Source organism: Aotus nancymaae, unplaced genomic scaffold (assembly GCF_030222135.1).
Source record: "Aotus nancymaae isolate 86718 unplaced genomic scaffold, 86718_ANA_hifiasm-v0.15.2.pri h1tg000033l, whole genome shotgun sequence".
Lineage (NCBI taxonomy): Eukaryota > Metazoa > Chordata > Mammalia > Primates > Aotidae > Aotus > Aotus nancymaae.
In genome coordinates this window covers 51,897,734-51,917,597 of record NW_026988447.1, presented here as the reverse complement: position 1 = coordinate 51,917,597, position 19,864 = coordinate 51,897,734, and the positions used below count along the sequence as shown (strand labels likewise).

At 35.3% G+C, this 19,864-nt stretch overlaps 1 protein-coding gene across 23 annotated transcripts in view; it reads right to left on the bottom strand.

Annotated features, from left to right (window-relative positions):
* The window catches only part of CAMK2D (calcium/calmodulin dependent protein kinase II delta), a 317,145-nt gene that overhangs the window by 142,651 nt on the left and 154,630 nt on the right, over positions 1-19,864 (bottom strand). For all 23 annotated transcript variants that reach the window (XM_012473885.3, XM_012473894.3, XM_012473893.3 and 20 more), the window contains exon 4: positions 15,208-15,262. In XM_012473885.3, the coding sequence (XP_012329308.1) occupies positions 15,208-15,262 (55 nt within the window). The remainder of the gene's footprint in view (positions 1-15,207; positions 15,263-19,864) is intronic.

Here is a 19,864-nt window from a genome sequence, read left to right as displayed (position 1 = left end):
GAAGCTGAAAAGAATTTACTTAAGAATTTACTTAAGAAGGCAGCAATTTAATAAGAATTCATAATTTTACATTTAATTAACTTTTTGAGAAAATTGTGCTTTCAAAATCTAGTTGAACAAAAGAGGTAGTAAATCTCTTTAATGACTCCACATCAAATTCCAATGGAGTATGATTTTTTTAAAGTTTCAGTTTTTTTTTTTTTTTTCTGAGAAACATCAAACTACTTATTTTATCAGTCTTGCCTACCTGTAATATATAAGAAACACTTAGGTGAAACTAATAATCTTAAACATGTCTTAAAAATGTAAATTTCTAGTCTTGATTTCTGACCTCCAGCTAATGAATTACTATGCCTTGCTTGTATTTGCAAATCCAAACGATTTAGTAATTTATAATTGGATTTTTATAAAATTTGACATTTATTTATTTGTTTATGACAGAGTCTCTTGCTCTGTCGCCCAGGCTGGAGTGCAGTGGCATGATCTCAGCTTACTGCAGTCTCTACTTCCTGGGTACAAGTGATTCTCCTGCCTCAGCCTCCCGAGTAGCTGGAATTACAGGTGTGCCACTATGCCTAGATAATTTTGTATTTTTAATAAGGATGGGGTTTTGTCATGTTGGCTAGGCTGTTCTCCCACTCCTGGCCTTAAGTGATCTGCCCACCTTGACCTCCCAAAGTGTTAGAATTACAGGTGTGAGCCACTGTGCCTAGCCTAAATTTAACATTTTAAAGAAAGCATTGTGAGGACTTCTGGTTTCTGGCATGGCATGTAAGGAGCTTAGAAGTCCATCATTCTGTAATTAGAACAAGTAAAACACTGAATAAACTGAAAATTAACACTCTTCTTAGTTCTGCATAGAAGTGAGGTTACATTGCAAACTGCTGCCCCTAAAATTGGGGAGTAAGACAGGTGGATAGGGTGTGGATAGGGTGTCACAATTTATCAGAGCAGAAATCTATGAGCAGAAACCTCCTCAGAACTATCATGAGGTAGGAAAACGTAAACTTTAGCTGATGAATTGCTGAAGGCTTAGTGTGGACGAGTCTGAAACATAAAAACTTTAGGGGGACCCAATCTTAAGGGGATCCCCACACTTGTGTGAGTTTTACTTCCAAGAGCTGTATCAGATCCTCACAGTGAATACCAGGGGAAAAATCTCTTTCTGCTTCTGGCAGGAGGAAGAGAAAAGAAACAACTTTAAAGTATGGTAGAGAATGGTGTTTGTCTTAACAAGGTCTGCTCTCAGGAAAAAACTACTTTAGTACAGCCCATCTTGCTGGGGTTTTGTCAGTCTAACAAAATCTAGGGAACCAGAAATCCCCAACTCTACCCAGCTGTACCCTTGAGCACCAGTGTAGATCACAGTCTAGAGGTACAGGCTTACGAAAAGACCGAGATTTAAATATAGGACTACAGAATGCTTCCTCTTTCCCCATAGCTTACCACTATATAATTGAAGGCTTATTTACCAGAGTTGTGCTTTTGTTTTCTTTTTTCTTCCTAACCTAGTGTATTAGTCCATTCTCACATTGCTATTAAAAAAACCTGAGACTGGGTAATTCATAAGAAAAGAAGCTTACTTGGCTCTTCTTCAGGCTGCACAAGAAGTATGGCAGCATTTGCTTCTGGGGAGACCTCAGGGAGCTTTTACTATGGCAGAAAGCAAAGCGGAAACAGGCACTACACATGGTAAAAGCACGAGCAAGAGAGAGGAGGAGGGCTACACACATTTAAATAACCAGATCTCATGAGAACTCACTCCCGATCATGAGGACAGTACCAAAAGGATGATGCTAAACCATTCATGAGAAATACACCCCACCCCAATCCAATCACCTCCCATCAGGCCCCACCTCCAACATTAGAGATTATAATTCAACGTAAGATCTGGTGGGGACACAAATACAAACCATATCACCAAGTGTATCATGCCCACCTTTCAATAAATTATAAGGCATACTAAAAGGCAAAAGCACAGTTTGAAGAGACTGAACAAGTATCAGAACTAGAGTCAAATATGACAAATGTATTGGAATTATCAGACCAGAAAATTTTTAAAACTATGAATCATATATTAAGGGCTTTAATGGAAAAAATAGACACCATGCAAGAACAGGTGGAAGATGTAAACAGAGAGATGAATATTCTAAGAAAAAATCGAACAGAAATATTATCTTGATGGTCAAAAACACTAAAACAGAAAAATGAAGAATGTCTTTGATAAGCTCATTAGTAGACTGGACAGGGCTGAAGAAAGAATCTCTGAGCCTGAAGATATGAAAACAGAAACTTCTAAAACTGAAGAGCCAAGGGAAAAAAAAGACTGATAAAAAAAGAAAACAAAGAATATCTAAGACAACTTAGATTGTGGGACAATGACAAAAGGTGTAAATATGTGTAATTTGTGTAATGGGAATAGTGGAAGGAGAAAAAAAGAGAGAAAGGAATTATAACAATATTTAAAGCAATAATGACTGATAACTTCCTGAAATAATTATTGTGAGACAGCAATAAGTTTGACAGTTTTCTCAGATCCAGGAAATTTCAAGAACACAAAATAGGATAAATACTAAAAATCAATCCCCAGGCATACCACATTCAAACTTCAGAAAAACAAAGAAAAAGTAATTCTTATCTTTATATCTTCTTAACTTTGTAAAGATAAGAATTACATCTGAATTCTCAGGAACTAGGCAAGGAAAGAGAGCACGGAATGAAACAAAGTGTTATGAAGAAAACGAAACCAAAAAACCCTAGAATTCTATCCTGTGAGATTATCCTTCAAATGTGAGAAGTACATACTTTCTCAGACAGACAAAAGGAGAGAATTTGTAGACCTGCCTTTCAAGAAATGTTAAACAAAGTTTTCAAAAGAAGGAAAATTATAAAGATCGGAAACTCAGATCTACATCCAGAAAGAGCATTAAAGTAGGAATAAGTAAAGATAACAAAAACTATTTTTCTTATTCTAAGTTGATCTAATAGGTAACAGTTTGTCCAAAATAATAATAGCAACAATTTATTCAATTATGTATGTGTGTGTGTGTATGTGTGTGTGTACATACTTATGTATAAATGAAATAAATAATAGCAGTGATACAAGAGACAGGAGAGAAGAATAAGTAACATTTAGTCATTATAAGGTACTGGAACTACCCATGAAGTAGTACAGGATGTATTGTGGGTTCAGTTCCACACCATCACAATAAAGTAAATATTACAATAAAATGAGTCACAGTTTTATTTCCCAGTACATATAAAGTTATGTTTGCACTATACTGTGACCTATTAAATGTGCAATAGTATTATCTCTAAAACAATGTGACATACCATAATTTTAAAATACTACTAAAAATGCTAATGATCATCTAAGACTTTAGTGAGTTGTAGCCTTTTTGCTGGTGGAGTCTCTTGCCTTAATGTTGATGGTGCTGTCTGATGGGGTGGCTGTTGTAGTTTCTTAAAATAAGGCAACAATGAAGTTTGACTTTTTTTCATGAAAGATTTCTCTGTAGCGTGTGATACTGTTTGATAACATTTTACCCATAGTAGAACTTCTTTCGAAATTGGAGTCAATCTTCTCAAACCCTGTTGCTTTGTTATCAATTAACTTTATGTAATATTCTAAATCCTTTGTTGTCATTCAACAATGTTCAGAGTATTTTCAGTAGGAGTAGATTCCATCTCAAGATACCACTTTATTTGTTCTTTGATAAAAAGCAACTCCTCATCCATGAAAGTTTTATGCAGAGATAAAAATTACATTATTATCAATGTATTGACAATATATTGATGATTACATCAATGCATTCACATCTGTAGATTCTGTTTCCAATTCTAGTCTCCTTCCTATTTCCACATCTGCAGTTATATATTCCAATGGAAGTCTCAAACACCTCAAAATTATCCATGAGAACTGGGATCAACTTCTTCCAAACCCCTGTTAATGCTGTTATTTTTACCTCCTCCTATGAATAAGTAATGTTCTTAAGTGGCATCAAGAATGGTAAATCCTTTCCAGAAGGTTGTCAATTTACTTTGCTCAGATCAATCAGAGGAATGACTAGGCAGCTATTGCCTTACAAAATGTATTAATTAAATAATAACACTTAAAAGTCAAAATGACTCATTGACTTGCAGAATGGATGTTGTGTTAGTAGGCTTGAAAACAACAATCATCTTTTTGTACAACTCTATCAGAGCTCTTGGGCAACTAGGTCAATTGTCAGTGCATAGTAATATTTGAAAGAAATCATTTTTCTCCACTCCGGGCAGTACGTCTCAATGTTAGGCTTAAAATATTCAGTAAACCATGATGTAAACAGATGTGCTGTCATCTAGGCTTTGTTCTTATATTTACTGAGCACAGGCAGAGTAGATTTGGCATCTATCTTAAGTGTCCTAGAATTTTTGAAATGGTAAATGAGCATTCACATCTCCTTAAAGTAATCAGCTGCATTAACCTCTCACAAGAAAGTTAACCTGTACTTTAAAGCTATCCTTTAAAACTTCTTGTCTCTAGCTATTAAAGTCCTAGATAGCATCTTCTTCCAATAGAAAACTGTTTCATCTACGTTTAAAATCTGTTGTTTAGTGCACGAACCTTCATCCCTTGTATTGGCTAGGTCTTCTGGGCAAGTTGCTGCAGCTTCTCTAGCACTTGCTGCTTCACCTTGCACTTTTTTGTTATGGAGATGGATTCTTTCCTTAAACCTCAGGAAAGAACCTCTTCTAGCTTTCCACCTATTCTTCTGCAGCTTCCTCACCTCTCTCAGCCTTCACAGAATTGAAGAAAGTTAGGGCCTTGTTCTGGATTAGGCTTTGGCTTAAGGAACCTTTATAACTGTTTGATCATCTATCTGGACCAATAAAACTTTCTTCTTATCAGCAATAAGGTTGTTTTGCTGTCTTGTCATTTGATTGCTAACTGGAATAGCACTCGCACATTCCTTCAAGAACTTTTCCCTTGTATTCACAACTCGGCTAACTGGAGCATAGGTCTAGCTTTCAGCCACTGCTTTTGATATCCCTTCTTTTGATATCCACTGCTTTTGATATCCCTTCCTCACTAACCTTAATTCTTTCTAGGTTTTGATTTAAAGTGAGAGATGTGTGACTCTTCCTTTCACTTCAGTCACTTGAGCACCTAGAGGCCAACGAAAAATTAGTTACTGGTTTAATTCCAACATCTTTGTGCCTCAGGGAATAGGAAGGCCTGAGGAAGGGGAAGGAATGGGGGAATGGCCAGTCAGTGAGGGCAGTCAGAGCACACACAACTGATCTACAGATTCAATGAAATCCCAATCAAAATCTCAGCAAGTTATTTTTGGATATACACCAACCAATCTAAAGTTCATATGAAAAGACAAAAGGCCCAGAATGGTCAAGAGAATACTGAAAGAAAAGAACAAAGATAGAGGACTGACACTACTCAACATCGAGGTTCACCACAAAGCTACAGCAATCAGGACACTGTGCTATTAGCAAAAGAACAGACAAAGAGATCAATGGTACAGAACAAATCTTTGAATACAGAAATACACCCACGTAAGTGTAATCAACTGATCTTTGACAAAAGAGCAAAGGTAATACACTAGTAAAAACAAACAAACATTCTTTAATAAATTGTGCTGAAACAACTGAACATTCACATACAAAAAAATGATTTCAGACACAGACCTTACACTCTTCCCAAAAACTAACTCAAAATAGATCACAGACCTATGTTTTATGTAAAACACAAAACTCTAAAACTTTCCAGAAAACACAGGAGACTATTTAGATGATCTTGGGTATGCTGATGACTCTTTAGATATAAGACCAAAGGCATAATCCTTGAAAGAAACAAGCTGATAAGGTAAACTTCATTAAACTTAAAAATTTCTACTCTACAAATAACACTGTCGAGAGAATAAGAAAAGCCACAGACTGAAAGAAAATATTTCTAAAAGACACATCTGATAAAACTTCTGTTGTCCAAAATATACGAATAACTCTTTGTTCATTTGTTTGTTTGTTTTGAGATGGAGTCTCACTCTGCCACCCAGGCTGGAGTGTAGTGATGTGAACTTAGCTCACTGCAACCTCTGTCTCCCAGGTTCAAACAATTCTCTTGCCTCAGTCTCTCAAGTAGCTGGGATTATAGGCATGTACCATCATGCCCAGCTAATTTTTGTATTTTAGTAGAGATGGGGTTTCACTATGTTGGTCAGGCTGGTCTCAAACTCTTGATGTCAAGTGATCTGCCTGCCTCAGCCTTTTGAAGTGCTGTGAATATACAAATCATTCTCAAAGCTTAACAAGAAAATGAACAATGTAATAAAAAAATGGATGAAAGACCTGGACAGACACCTCACCACAGAAGATGTGCAGATGGTAAGCAAGCATATGAGAAGACGTTAATCGTTGTACGTCATTAGGAAATTTCAAATTATAACAATGGATATCACTGCATACCTATTAAAATGGTCAATATCAAGAACACTGATAACATCAAATGCTGGTAAGAATATGGAACAACAGGAACTCTCATTTAATGTTGGTGTAAATGCAAAATGGTATAGCCACTTAAGAAGACTGGCAGTGTTTTACAAAACTAAATATACACTTACCATATGATTCATCAGCAGCATATTTAGGTATTTACCCAAAGAAGTTGAAAACTTATGTCTATGCAGAATCCTATATATGGATGTTTATAGCAGCTTTATTCATAATTGCTAAAATTTAAAAGCTGCCAAAATGTCCTTCATTGGGTGAGTCAATAAACTCTGGTATGTCCAGACAATGAAATATTATTCCACAATAAAAGGAAATACACTATAAAGCCACGAAAATAAATGGAAGAAACCTAAATGGGTACAGCTGATTGTTGAACAACATGAGGGTTGGAGCACCAAGCCCCCAACAGTTGAAAACCCTTGTATAACTTTTGATTCCCCACAATTTTAACTTCTAATAGCCTTCTATTGACTGGAAGCCTGAAGGATAACAGAGTTGATTAACACATATTTTATATGTTACATGTATTATATACTGTATTCTTACAATAAAGTAAGTCAGAGAAAAGAAAATGTTACTAAGAAAAATCATAAGAGATAATAAATTTACACTCATTAAGTGACAGTGCATCATTATAAAGGTCTTCATCCTCATCATCTTCACATTCCGAAGGCTGAAGAGGAGGAGGAAGAGGGATTGGTCTTACTGTCTCAGGAGTGGCAAAGGTAGAAGAAAATCCATGTATAAGTGGACCTGTACAGTTCAAACCCATGTTGTTAAAGGGCTGACTTTATTACTAAGTGAAAGAAATTAATCTAAGAGGCTATATACTGTATAATTCTAACTATATAATAATATTCTGGAAAAGGTAACGCTATGGAGATAGTAAAAGATTAGTGATTGTCAGGAGTTAGGAGTAAGGAGGACAGAACAGGCAGAAGACAGAAGATTTTTAGGGCAATGTAACTATTCCGTATGATCCTACAATTGTTATTACAGAACATCATACATTTTTTAAAACCCATAGAATGTAAAACATAGAGTGAACCCTCGTATAAATTAAGGACTCTAGGTGATAATCATGTACCACAGTAGGTGTATACAGTAGTATGTACTACTGTAACTAATGTACTAATGTTGGATACGGATTTTGATAGTGAAGGAGATTGTGCACTCGTAGAGATAAAGGTATATGGGAACTTTCTGTATTTCCACTCATTTTGGCTGTAAACTTGAAACTGGTCTAAAAATTAAACTTTATTAAAAGTTTAAAAAGAATTGCCAAAGTTTCAAAAAGTCCTCTATTCCACAATATTTTCTCTCACTTCATGAAGATGAATATAACAAATATGGAAGTAATATAACACCAAGAAATCCAGATTTATATTCAAAAGGGCAATAATAATAATAACTACCATTATTATTTTAAATTGAGACATAGTCTTGCTCTGTCAACCAGGCTGCAGTGGCACAATCTTGGCACAATCAGCCTTGATCAACTGGGCTCAAGTGATCTCTCACCTCAGCCTCTCAAGTAGCTGGGACTTCAGGTGCATGCCACCACATCCGTCTACTTTGTAAAAATGTTTTTGTAGACATACAAAACATTTTGACAACATCAGCCTGTTGCCCAGGCTGATCTTATGGTCCTAGGCTTAAGGAATCCTCCTGCCTCGACCTCCCAAAGTGCTGGGATTACAGGCATGAGCCACAGAATTAATGTGATGGTATAGATATATTAAGAAGAAATCCTTATTCTCATCAAAGAATAAAAATTACTGAAGTGAACAAATAAAATAGAAATAGGCCCTCTGGAATTTATGACAATTATCCCTGACAAAAATTCTGATATCAAATAGTATTGATCACGAAGCAGCTTCCTCCTTCTGTAGGTTGTAACTAAAGAGTCCTTAGCAGACAAGCTTACATCTTATCCCACACGCACTGAAAGTGCTCATGAACATAAAGGAAACACGATGCATGGGTAGAAGGATTTAGTTTGCCGCTGTGGAGCACCATAATAGAGAAAACTTAAACTTGTATTTTGCCTTCCACTCAGGAAAGAACCAAAAGTATATGACAGAGTATCCCTTTCTATTAAAAGGACAGAATGTTATAACCATTTAAAATGTTCTTACTTAAAATATATAATAAAATCATTAATTGTTTTATTCATTTTTCAATTAAAAGAACACTATTCAGATGTGTCCTTTCACGAGGCAAAACAAAACAAAACAAAACAAAAACACATACTAAAATTGTTAGTATAACTACTGGGAAACCAGTATTTTTCCCACATGAGACACACACAAATTCTAGATTCATGGGTTTTCACTATAAGGAACATTAAATTTCATTTAAAAATAGCCCAGATGTTAAGTACATTTACAGCATCAGGGTTTGTTACTTAAAATGTCTTCCATTTTGTGTAGATTAACTGTTTCTTCTTCTTTATTTTTTTTCATTTTTTAAGATAGGTTCTTGCTCTGTCGCCTAGAGTGCAGTGGCATGATCACAGCTCACTGCAGCCTCGAACTCCTGGGCTCAAGTGATTCTCCACCTCAGCTGCCCTAGTAGATAGGACTATAGGCACGAGCCATCACCACTGGCTAATTTTAAAAAATTTGTAGATACAGACTCTTGTTATGTTGCCCAGGCTTGTCTTGAACTACTGGGCTCAAGAGTTCTCCTGCCTCAGTCTCCCAAAGTACACCTGATTAGAGGTGTGAGCCACTGTGCCCAGCCTGTTTCTTAAATATAAATTACCATCACAAAACAAAATTCATAGACTCAGCTATGTTCTATAAAGTATTTTCAAAGGGATTAAACTATTTTAGTTCTTTTTTTTATTCCTACCAACACCTTACTTCAGTGACTTCTAACTTGGCTAAGCTATGTCTAAACCAAGTCCATCTTTGCTTCAAGCTGTCTACACAGAATAATATCACGGCACATGGTGTACTATACTGTAATTATTGATTTTTTGTTTTTTAGTCTCTTGAACAAGTATTCATTCAACAAACACATAATACTGATTTTCTCTGACATACAGCTCCTGAAATCTATGTCGCTAACGAAGGGTAACAAAATATGTCATTCCAAAATATGCCACTTGTAAAAATTCTTTTTTGCTGAAGGCAATTGCGAAGAAGCAGATAAGAAAAAGTTCTTTGCTTTCCCTCTATTTGCCTAAAACCAGGCCATAAATTTGTAGACTTTTCTCTCCTGCCTTCTCTCCAGGGAAGGCAGAAGTCAGTGACAACCCCCAGCCTGAGCCTGGAGGCTGCACCAGAGGAATCCACATTAAGAAACTTGACTAAAACCAGCCATTATCTGTCATTAATTATCCTCATATATTAACCTTCACACAGCTTGCTGTTCCTATAGACTCAAAGTCCTTTTCCTTTGTTTTGACTCTTATCTAAGAATTTATTGTTCTTTTAAGATGATATATAAGCCGAAGTTCTAACCACCCCTTTGAGTTACTCATCTCTGAGTGCTTCCATATAAACACATAATACACGTTAATAAACTTCTGTTTTTTTCTTCTTAATCTGTCTCCTGTCAATCTAATTTACGCAGTCCCAGACGATGAACCTAAAATGAGTAGAGAGAAAACAACTTCTCAATGCTAACACATATGTTCAGGTGACTGCCTGTGTTAAAGCCTTATTTATCAACTGCCCTAGAAATGAACTTGATCTGTGATCTGTCTTATCTGCTTAAGCCTAAAGTCTCTGCCTGAAGGTCTCTCCCTTGGGGACTATAATCTAGCTCCATTTCTTCACTTTCTCATCTTATCTTTCTCATCTTGTCTTAGATAAATTGGAATCTCTATAAACTTAGCCCCTGCTTATTCTCCAGAGCTGTTGAGGTATGCCTAGAAACCCTGGTAGGCACAAACCCTGGAAAAGATTGTTTAAAAAGAATCAGGGCAGTTCATTATTTGCTGTGAAGATGACTTTGCTTTCATAAAAGCCTTTTCCACTCATTCCTGAATTTATTTGCAAAAGAGACTACTGATGCCTTATAGTTGAAAATGGTTAGATATCTGAATAAAAATATATAAATTTAAAGCAAGAAGAGGCTGGGAATGGTAGCTCAGACCTGTAGTCTCAGCACTTGGGGAGGCTAAGGAGGGAGGACAGCTTGAGACCAGAAGTTTGAGACCAGCCCGGGCAGCATAACAAGACTCATCTCTATAATAAAATAAAATTTAGAAAGAAAAAAAAAGAAGAAACTTTTTTCCCATAGAACTCATGTGCTCCTTTGTTTTGCTTTTTAGAAAGTAAAAACCATTTCATTAGAAGAAGACTCAATGCACCTATAAAAATAGAACTTCCATTAGATTCTGAATAGCTAACATTCCACAGGAAATATGTGCAAGTACCACAATGCCAAAACTGTCATCAAAAGGAGGAACACAAGGAACATCCCTTCTTTGGGAATTCAAGTGGTTATTTTATATTGGAACTGATTGGGTAAATGGCTGCACTTTTCCATACGACTATTTCATTGGTATCTTTAAGATATCAATGTATGTTTCTTATCTATATTTAAAATGTGCATTTTTCGAAAGCTGTTTACCTTTCCTTTTCATAGATCACATAATTTTGAGAAATTAGACACTTATATCTATTATGCTCTCTTTTCAGTTATTGAAAATGTATACTTTTAACCATGGTTTTTCAATTGTTCTAATGCTGGACTGTGTTTAACTAGTTTATTAATCTCGTTTACTGGTAGATCATTTCAGGATAAATGCTCCTCTTAAACTTTAAATACTAAAGAATAATCAAGAAGAATTTGAGCCCTTCGTTCCAGAAGCAGAAGCTCAGTTGTCTATTGCAGCATATTTCAAGTTTATATGGTTTGCATGTAAACTTTCACCCTCTTCACTTCGGTTTCAGAGACATTAATAACCCAAACAAATATGATTGACACAGACATGATCCACTTTAGTTAAAAAGCTTATTTTGCTTTCATGTGAACTGCTTTATGTTCTTCAATTATTGTGCTGAATTTCTAAAAAATGATACAAGAAAAAATAAACTATGTGATTCTTATCATGCCCTTAATTTAATAAGGAGTACAGAATCTATACATTTTAAAGTGTAGATAGAAATAGCTTGCTGACTATGGAAAACTGGCATAGTAGAAGGATTTGACCTAACACTGAAGTGCTTCTTGCAGCAGAAGGAGATCAAAATATATCACCCCCAAATATATCACCCCCAAATATATCACTTTGGCATAAGGATTATTTGGAGCTAAAGCTAAGTGAGAATCAACAGGTAATAGAGAGAATTACCTTCCCTCTCTTATCTGCCTAAAAGCAGGGTATAAATTTCCCTTTGAGGAAGATGCTCCCTTTCCCAGATACCAGTGAGAAAGACAGACTCATCGTAGAAGACAGGGAGTCGACAGCAGATGAGTTTGCATAAACAGATCTTACTAAAATAGCCCTTACCTTCCATTAGTTCCTTCATATATTTACTAGTCACTTTCCATAAGTCAATTCTCCATTGTCTCTTGAAGCCCAGATTCTCTTTCCTTTGTTAAAATGGTATAAAAGCCCAAGCCTACTGCTTCTTTGAGTTTTGCTTCTTTTCTGTGAACTCTCATGCACATAAACATTAATAAAAATTGTATGTCTTTTCTCTTGTTAATCTCTCTCTTGTTAGTTAAATTCTCATGCCCCAGGCACTGAACCTAAAAGACTAGAAAAAAAGTGTTTCCTCCCTGAGCTATAATCAAACTCAATTCAGAATGATATTACTTAAGTAATGAGAACTAACAGAAGTGTTAGCATGAAGGACACATCTCTGTTTATAATATCATACCTTATCTACAAAGCAAAGGAGATCTGACAAATTAAATCTATTGAGAAATGACAACAGGTCTGATGCTTAAAAAAAAAAAATACGATACGTGTATTTCTCCCATTAAATATAGAAAAACGAAAAAATCCCTGTGTTTCCATAACCTCACCCAGCAGCAAGGAGACACCACCGGGCATATTAGTGGAGGCTGCGTGGGGAATCTGGACTTCAACCCCTGTCAGTCAGTAATAAGATGGCACCTTCTTACACTGGTATTAGAGAAGGTCTGCTAAAGAGAAGAGTTAATTAAATCTAGAGTATTATAAAATAATACCCTAAATGTTCAGGATATAATCCAAAAATCACTCATCGTATCAAGATCCAGGAAAATCTCAATTTGACTGAGCAGATAATTAACAGGCAGCAATACCAAGATAACAATGCTGTCAGAATTATCTGATATGGATTTTTAATCTGCCTTAATAAAAAATGCTTCAGTGAGCACTTATAAACATATTTGAAACAAACAAAACATACTTGAAACAAACAAAAGGGAATCTTGGGAAAGAAATAGAGGCTATAAAGAAGAAAAGGGACTGGAGAACTGAAAAATACAACTGACATAAAAAACTCAATGGATGAGCTCAACAGCAGAATTAAAAAAAAAAAAAAAACAGAGGACAGAATTAGACAATCAGACTTGAACATGGAACAATAATAAATTACCCAAACTAAACAACAGACAGACAACAGACTAGTGAAAACAATAACAACAAAAAACAGAGCCTCAGGGATCACTTAGACTCTAACAAAAGATCCAACATTCATGTCATGAGAGTTCGAAAAGGAATGGACGAAGAAAGTGGGGCTAAAAAGGTACTCAAAGAAACAATGTCCAAAAGTTTCCCAAGTTTGGCAGACAAAAATGTACACATTCAAGAGGCTAACTGAACCCCAAATAAGTAAACTCCAAGAAATCCAAGCCAAGCAAGATACATCACAGACACCTGAAAAAAACAACGCAAAAGAAAACAACAACAACAACAAAAAACTTTGAAGCAACCAGAGAGAAATTATACATTATCTTTAGGGGAAGAACAATTAGAATGGCAAAGATGTCTCATCAAAAACCAAGGAATCCAGAAGGAAGTGGCACAACATTGAAAGAACTCTCAACCTGGTATTTTATATCTGGCAAAATATCATTCAGGAATAAAGCAGAAATCAAGACATGCTCAGAAAAAGGAAAACTAAGAATTTGTTGCTAGCATACCTACCCTAAAAGAATGGCTAAAGAAAGCTCAAGAAAGAAAATCATAAAAGAAGGGACGTGAACATTGGGAAGGAAGAAAAAACAATGGAAAAGGTAAAAACAAGAGCTGAGAAAGGACTGAAGAGGAAGGACTATTAGAACAACATAGAGCTATACGAAACTATGGCCACATAAGGAAGCCATGGATGGACTGGGTCTGTGGAGAGGAGCCTGTGCAGTAGCATTGTGCATGAGTAGAGCTTTAGTGTCTATTCTAAATATGGCAGACATACTTGGCTGCCTACCCCAAAGACAAAACTTTCATTCTTTCTTAATAATGAAATCACAATTTTCTTCTGGACTAGGTATCACATGATTTGGAGGAGGCCAGTTCCCTCACAAGATCCATCAACTAAATTATGGTTTGTCAATGCCAGTTGTAATTTCATTCCCTTAACAAATGCCTGGTTTAGTGTGGGCTTGAGAAGCAGTTCCAGTTAAGGATTCTTGAACAGATATCTTCTGAGAGGCTCTTGAGAAAGATTTCTCCATGAATAAAAACTTACGCAATAGAATTTCAATTCCCCTTTTTCTGCCTTTGGAAGTCACTGTGATAACTGAAACTGTGGCAGTCGACTTCAGACCATAAGGGGAAGCCAAACATGAAGACAAACCCACATACTACTAAAAACAGACAGACGGAAAGAACGTGCTTTCTTAATGACATCATTGAAATATTGAATTAACCAAACTTAGTATTAGCCTACATTCAAACTCATATTATGTGAAATAATTTTTTAAATCTTTCCCAAAACCCTTTGTGGCATCACACTAAATGCTAGATAGTAGTCTATTACATGAATATACTATAATTATGAAATTATTTCTCTATAATTGGATCCTTAAGTTCGTTTCTTTCTTTTCTTTTTTCCTCCATTATAAAAGATGATGCAATGAACATCTTTTGGCATAAAATTTTAACTGAATTTAGGGTATATTTTTCATGGAATGTGTTCTGAGAAGTAAAATTACTAAGTCAAGTGATACAAACATTTTTAAATTCCCTTTGATGAGCACAGTAGCACCAAATTGATTTCCAGAAAGTATGTTCTTATTAAACTCCTACCAACCATATGTGTGGCCTGCTTTACTATATCCCTGCCAAGAGTCATTATTTTCCCTTCATTCTTGCTGATGGCACCTTACTTTAAAAGTCTTGAATAGTTTAAATCAATTTTGGTAATCCAAGTTTCTTCCTTGAGTCTTCTTTTTACATTAAGACAATAAATTATATATAATAAAAAATTAAATGGAAAATTCTGCTATGTCAAACATTTTTATGCTACAAGCTAAAACTGAGAACCACTTATGGCATCACAATAGACAACACAAAGAAAAATAACTATTTCACTTAGGTTAAGGTTAATTCAAATTAAGCTTAATTTAAATTTTAAGTAAAAAAACGCTGAGTAGTATTCTCTTTTCAAAAGAAGAGTTGAATGTTACTTGAAGAATATTAAGAAATATTGTAGCAGTCAGTAATTTGGACTGTACAATAAGAAAAATTATTAATTCAAAATGGTCCTCAATTAGATTGCAAAGATAAATGAATACAGAATATATACTTACAAATCAAACACCAAGTAGTGAAAACCCTCTTCTGATATGCTATCATGAAGTCGCACTAGAAAAAATAAGAGAAGAAAAAATACGTTAGACCTTTTCCAGTGATCAATGTTAAACCAGACTTCACATGAGCATCTGTCTCCTAGCTAGAAATGTTTGCATCACATTTTATTTTTGCCTTTGATAAGTCCATATTCTTTACAACATAGCTTGGGTTCAGATAGACCTAAGGTTTGGGTTCTGGTTCTGAAAATTGGTAACTATGTGATCTTAAAAAAAGTGCTTAACTTATAATGACATTAGTACCTATGCTTTATAAAATGGTTGACATTAAATGAAATAAAAATAAATCCACAAATTTTCAGGTTAATACTAAACAAATGTTGAGGATCATTGTACTATATATTCATATACTCAAAGTTACCAGGTTCTGGCAATTCTTCCACTTCCTTGCCATTCCCTATGCTATCATCTTAGTCCAAGTCCTCGCCAACTCATGCTTGGTCACTACAATAGACAGTAAGAGGAATGATTCCAAATCTAGGAAATGGTTTCCCTGACTGCGTTCTCCCTTTTGTCCAAGAAGTTCTAGGTGGCACTCGCTGGTCAACCTGGTGAAACACAGTTTTTGTTATGTTACTTATTTACTCAGGTCACCCAAATCCATTGACCAACTAATTAGCCCAAAATGTACAGCTAGAACTTTTGCTAAAATAATCTACTAGTTTCTCAATATTACTTTAAAATTTCCAATGAGCTAGACTTTAACTGATAACTCTAAACTAAATCACGTGTAGACTTACATACAACTTACCGTCTCTGCTGTTTATTTTTGCATAAGCCCCAAACCTTGTCCCAGTCATCCTTCATAAATAGTAAATTCATTTTTTGGGTTATTTATTTGTTTTTAGTTTTTTACTTTTATTTTAGCTTCAGGGATACATGTGCAGGTCTGCCACATAGGTAAACTCATGTCACAAAGGGCAGATGTACAGATTATTTTGTCACCCAGGTACCAAGCCTAGTACCCATTAGTTATTCTTTCTGCTCCTCTCCCTCTTCCCACCTTCCAGCCTCTGGTAGCCCCAGTGAATTCTTCCTACATATCTAAATCACTGCAAATGGTGGCTTGACCTTCATTGGAAGCAAAAGGAGGCAGGGAAAGCAACAAAGTTTTAGGACACAACTACTTTTACAAAAGTCACCACAAAATAATAATGATTTTCTACTTCAACCTGTTATGTTTCCCATGCACTGATGACCACCACGTGGAAAATGTGAATTTATAAGAACATTTAGGCTATCACACAAATTAAAATTATTTATAGAGGGAGACTGTAGAACCCATTCAACAACCAAGCTCATAGACTTAAGATAATCTCCATGCTTTATCATCTAATTTCATCCCCTTTGGAGCTCATTCCTGGCATCTTATTAAAATCTTTTCTGAATCCCTCTCTAGATAGGTAATAGTAAAATGTGAATTTTCTACTGTTATTAACATGAGGAGGAGGCCTATACTGTAGGCAACTGAGAATGAAGCCAACAGTTCAGTCTCAGATCCTCTACTTAGCTCCTGAGTGCGTGAGATGTAAACACACTGCAGAACCTCCGCCCTGCCACCCTTATCTTATTTGTTTGTCACAGTGTCACCTTTGAGTTCATTCACACAGCATATTTTATGTTTATTTACTACCTCTATTACCTTTCCCTTCTTCAGTATATAGAGTCTCCTCATCAATACTCCCAAACAGGAACCATATTTTATAAGTCTTGCATCACACACAGAGATCTGGCCCATAGTAGATGGTCTTTCATCAAATTTTTTTTGAACATTTACTATAGAAGGTTTTTGGACAGAAATTTTCACCAAGGATCAATACGTATATTATATATACACATAACACATACAAACACACACACACACACACACACACACACACACGTACATAAATAAAATAAAATGATTGCTACAGAAGCAATTCTTCCACCACTTTAATGGTGTGAAAGGTATTCTTCAAGTTGCCAGTATCAGAGACGCTTGCTACCTTTGCTCAAACTTACGCTGTTGAAGAAAATAAAGAGTTTGGTTTGATGATGTGTCTTTTAATGATCGTTTAGTACAGTAATGAAAGCTGGGTCATGGACAGTAGCTCACTGGCTTTCTTGAATGACAGTTTCAGAGATACCTCACTTAGCAGCTATAACACAGTATATATTCAAATGAGCTTAAATAATGGCATGGCTTCTTAAAGAATTCATACAGTTATTCTGAAAAATAAGATGAATTCTTAAGTTATCAAAGTTACACTGAAAAGTAAAATCTACAATGTGAGCAGGAGAAAATCGCCATGACTTTCTTCCATTGTCTGAAGGTAAAACCTTCAGGTACAGGTGGGATGTTGGGTGTCCAGATCAAAGGGGTGTACAGCTGAACAGAGGAGGATATTTCAGGTACAACTGGAAAGTAGTGATGATTTCTGACTATCCTGGGAATAATATTTTCTTAGAATGATTACCACTAGTTTATTAATACTAAATATCATCATTCAGAAATTATTTTTTGAACAAGTCAGTTGTTCAGATACAAGCCTGATAATCAAACATACGATACAAAAACACTTAACCAGCTAACATGTGATAAGGGTTTGAGACAAATCATTTAGCCAAGTTTACTTCTTTTGCATCACCCAATTCCAAAACAACCTCCAATATATCTAACCAGCCACTTGACCATGTGATATTATGAATGTGTTATTGATGTAGCAGAAAAAAAATCAGCATCATGTTTACTGGATTAATATATAGTTTCTTCCTTTCTTCCTTCCTTCCTTATGTCCCTCCCTACCTCTTTCTACTCTCTTATTTTAAATAATTAACTCAAAAATCAGAATTACATGAAATTGTCATGATTTTCACTTACTATATTAACAAAATCAGACAATATAGTCTTCACAGAGATATTCCACATATTTATAATCACTGTGAGGATGGGTTTGTTTCCTTTAAAAATTTTTAACTCTTCAACTTTTATTCTCAGAGTTGATGGTATGTCTATATAGTCTGGAAGATAGCGTTTTAGTCGTAGACATCTTCTATTTCCCTTCAAGCCTTTTCTGTTGGTCAAAAGTATCCTTCATCTCCTATCATCTTTCTTTCCTTTATAACAGATTCTCAAGGAATGAAATCGTGTTTACTTTTACAAAATGTTACATTAATTATTTGCTATAAATAACTGTCAATTCATTTTCACTGCAAAGGAAATAACACAACATTCTGTTCATCACAGCTGTTAGTTCAAGTTTGACAGCGTGGCTGGACTTGACAGCACTGCGCATGCTGCATTTTAAAACATACTGCACCTCGTTCTTTCTATGACTGCTCTGTTATTGCCATAAGCTTCACATATGAGTCCATGCAATTAGCCTAATGACAGTTGTCTCTATGATGTTTTTAGAGAGAAATTTTAAAGAAGATAATGAGAAAAACATTTGAGAAAACAGGTTGTGATACATTTTGGCAGTCGTTCTTTTTGAGGTTTGGTCAAAGGTAAAATTAAGTATATGAATAAATGAATTTTCACAACCTGAAACAGCACAACAGTTATCATCTGGAATAGAATTTTAGATTCTGGAACTTGAAGTATGGAATTTATAAGGGGGATAAAAGCTTCTGAGGCTAAAAATAGTTCCAAAGGTTAGTTGACCCATGACCTCATTCTTTTCCTTTCTACCCTGCCTGTATTATCACATTTGAATGATCACAGGATCACTGCTTTCTCTTCCTGTCCTTTGTTCTTGCATTATTTCATTGCAGTTTCTAGATAAATATTAGCTCCATAAAGAAGGGGTCAAATCAACCATGGTCCTTGTATGATCTGAGAAATTTTAATTGAATATGCTGGAAGTTTTCTCTTTATTTTAATTCTTCATTTCACCTAAGGGGTTAAAAGATATAATAAAACTTATAGTTCTTACTGTCAGGCACAATGCAAATAATTTGTGCAAGAGTTATTGTATTTAGTATATGCAAGCACCACAAGGACACTTTGCCATAAGCTTTTGCAAATGAATGTTCACAGGCTTAGAGGCATGGAAGAATATTCCAGGTTAACAGCCAATAATCAGCCAGGCGAGGACCAGAATGTAGAGCTGGATGATTCCAAAGTTGTTCTTACTGAGAATACTATGGGGGTTCCCTAAAACCTTTTTGTCAACAAACTACTTGCCAAATACCTGGTGGCATATGAACTGGTTTGTCAGGGTGAAATAATATTCAAAAGAGAGGAAAAGAAAAAAAAATATTATGGTGACTAGAGAAAGAAAAATAGTAACAAGTAAGTAACAGACAATTTCCACAGAAAAAGAAAAGCATTTTGAGTGTAGGTTTAAAATGGGATGCTATAATTTGAGGGCATAGAGATAGCTAGATGATGTCTAAGATATGAGGCCACATTCGTCTCTCTATACAGTTCGTAAAGCCCCAGAAAATTGTTATTTTTCCACTTCAAATTAGGAGTATGAGAATTTCCAGTGATTCAGCTGTTTTATCTGACAGAACATTTAATGTACCAAAAATGGTAGTAAGTTGAAGAATCTGGAAGCTTACTCAACATACAAAATATCATAAATTTAAATTATTTCCATTTCCAATAATTAAC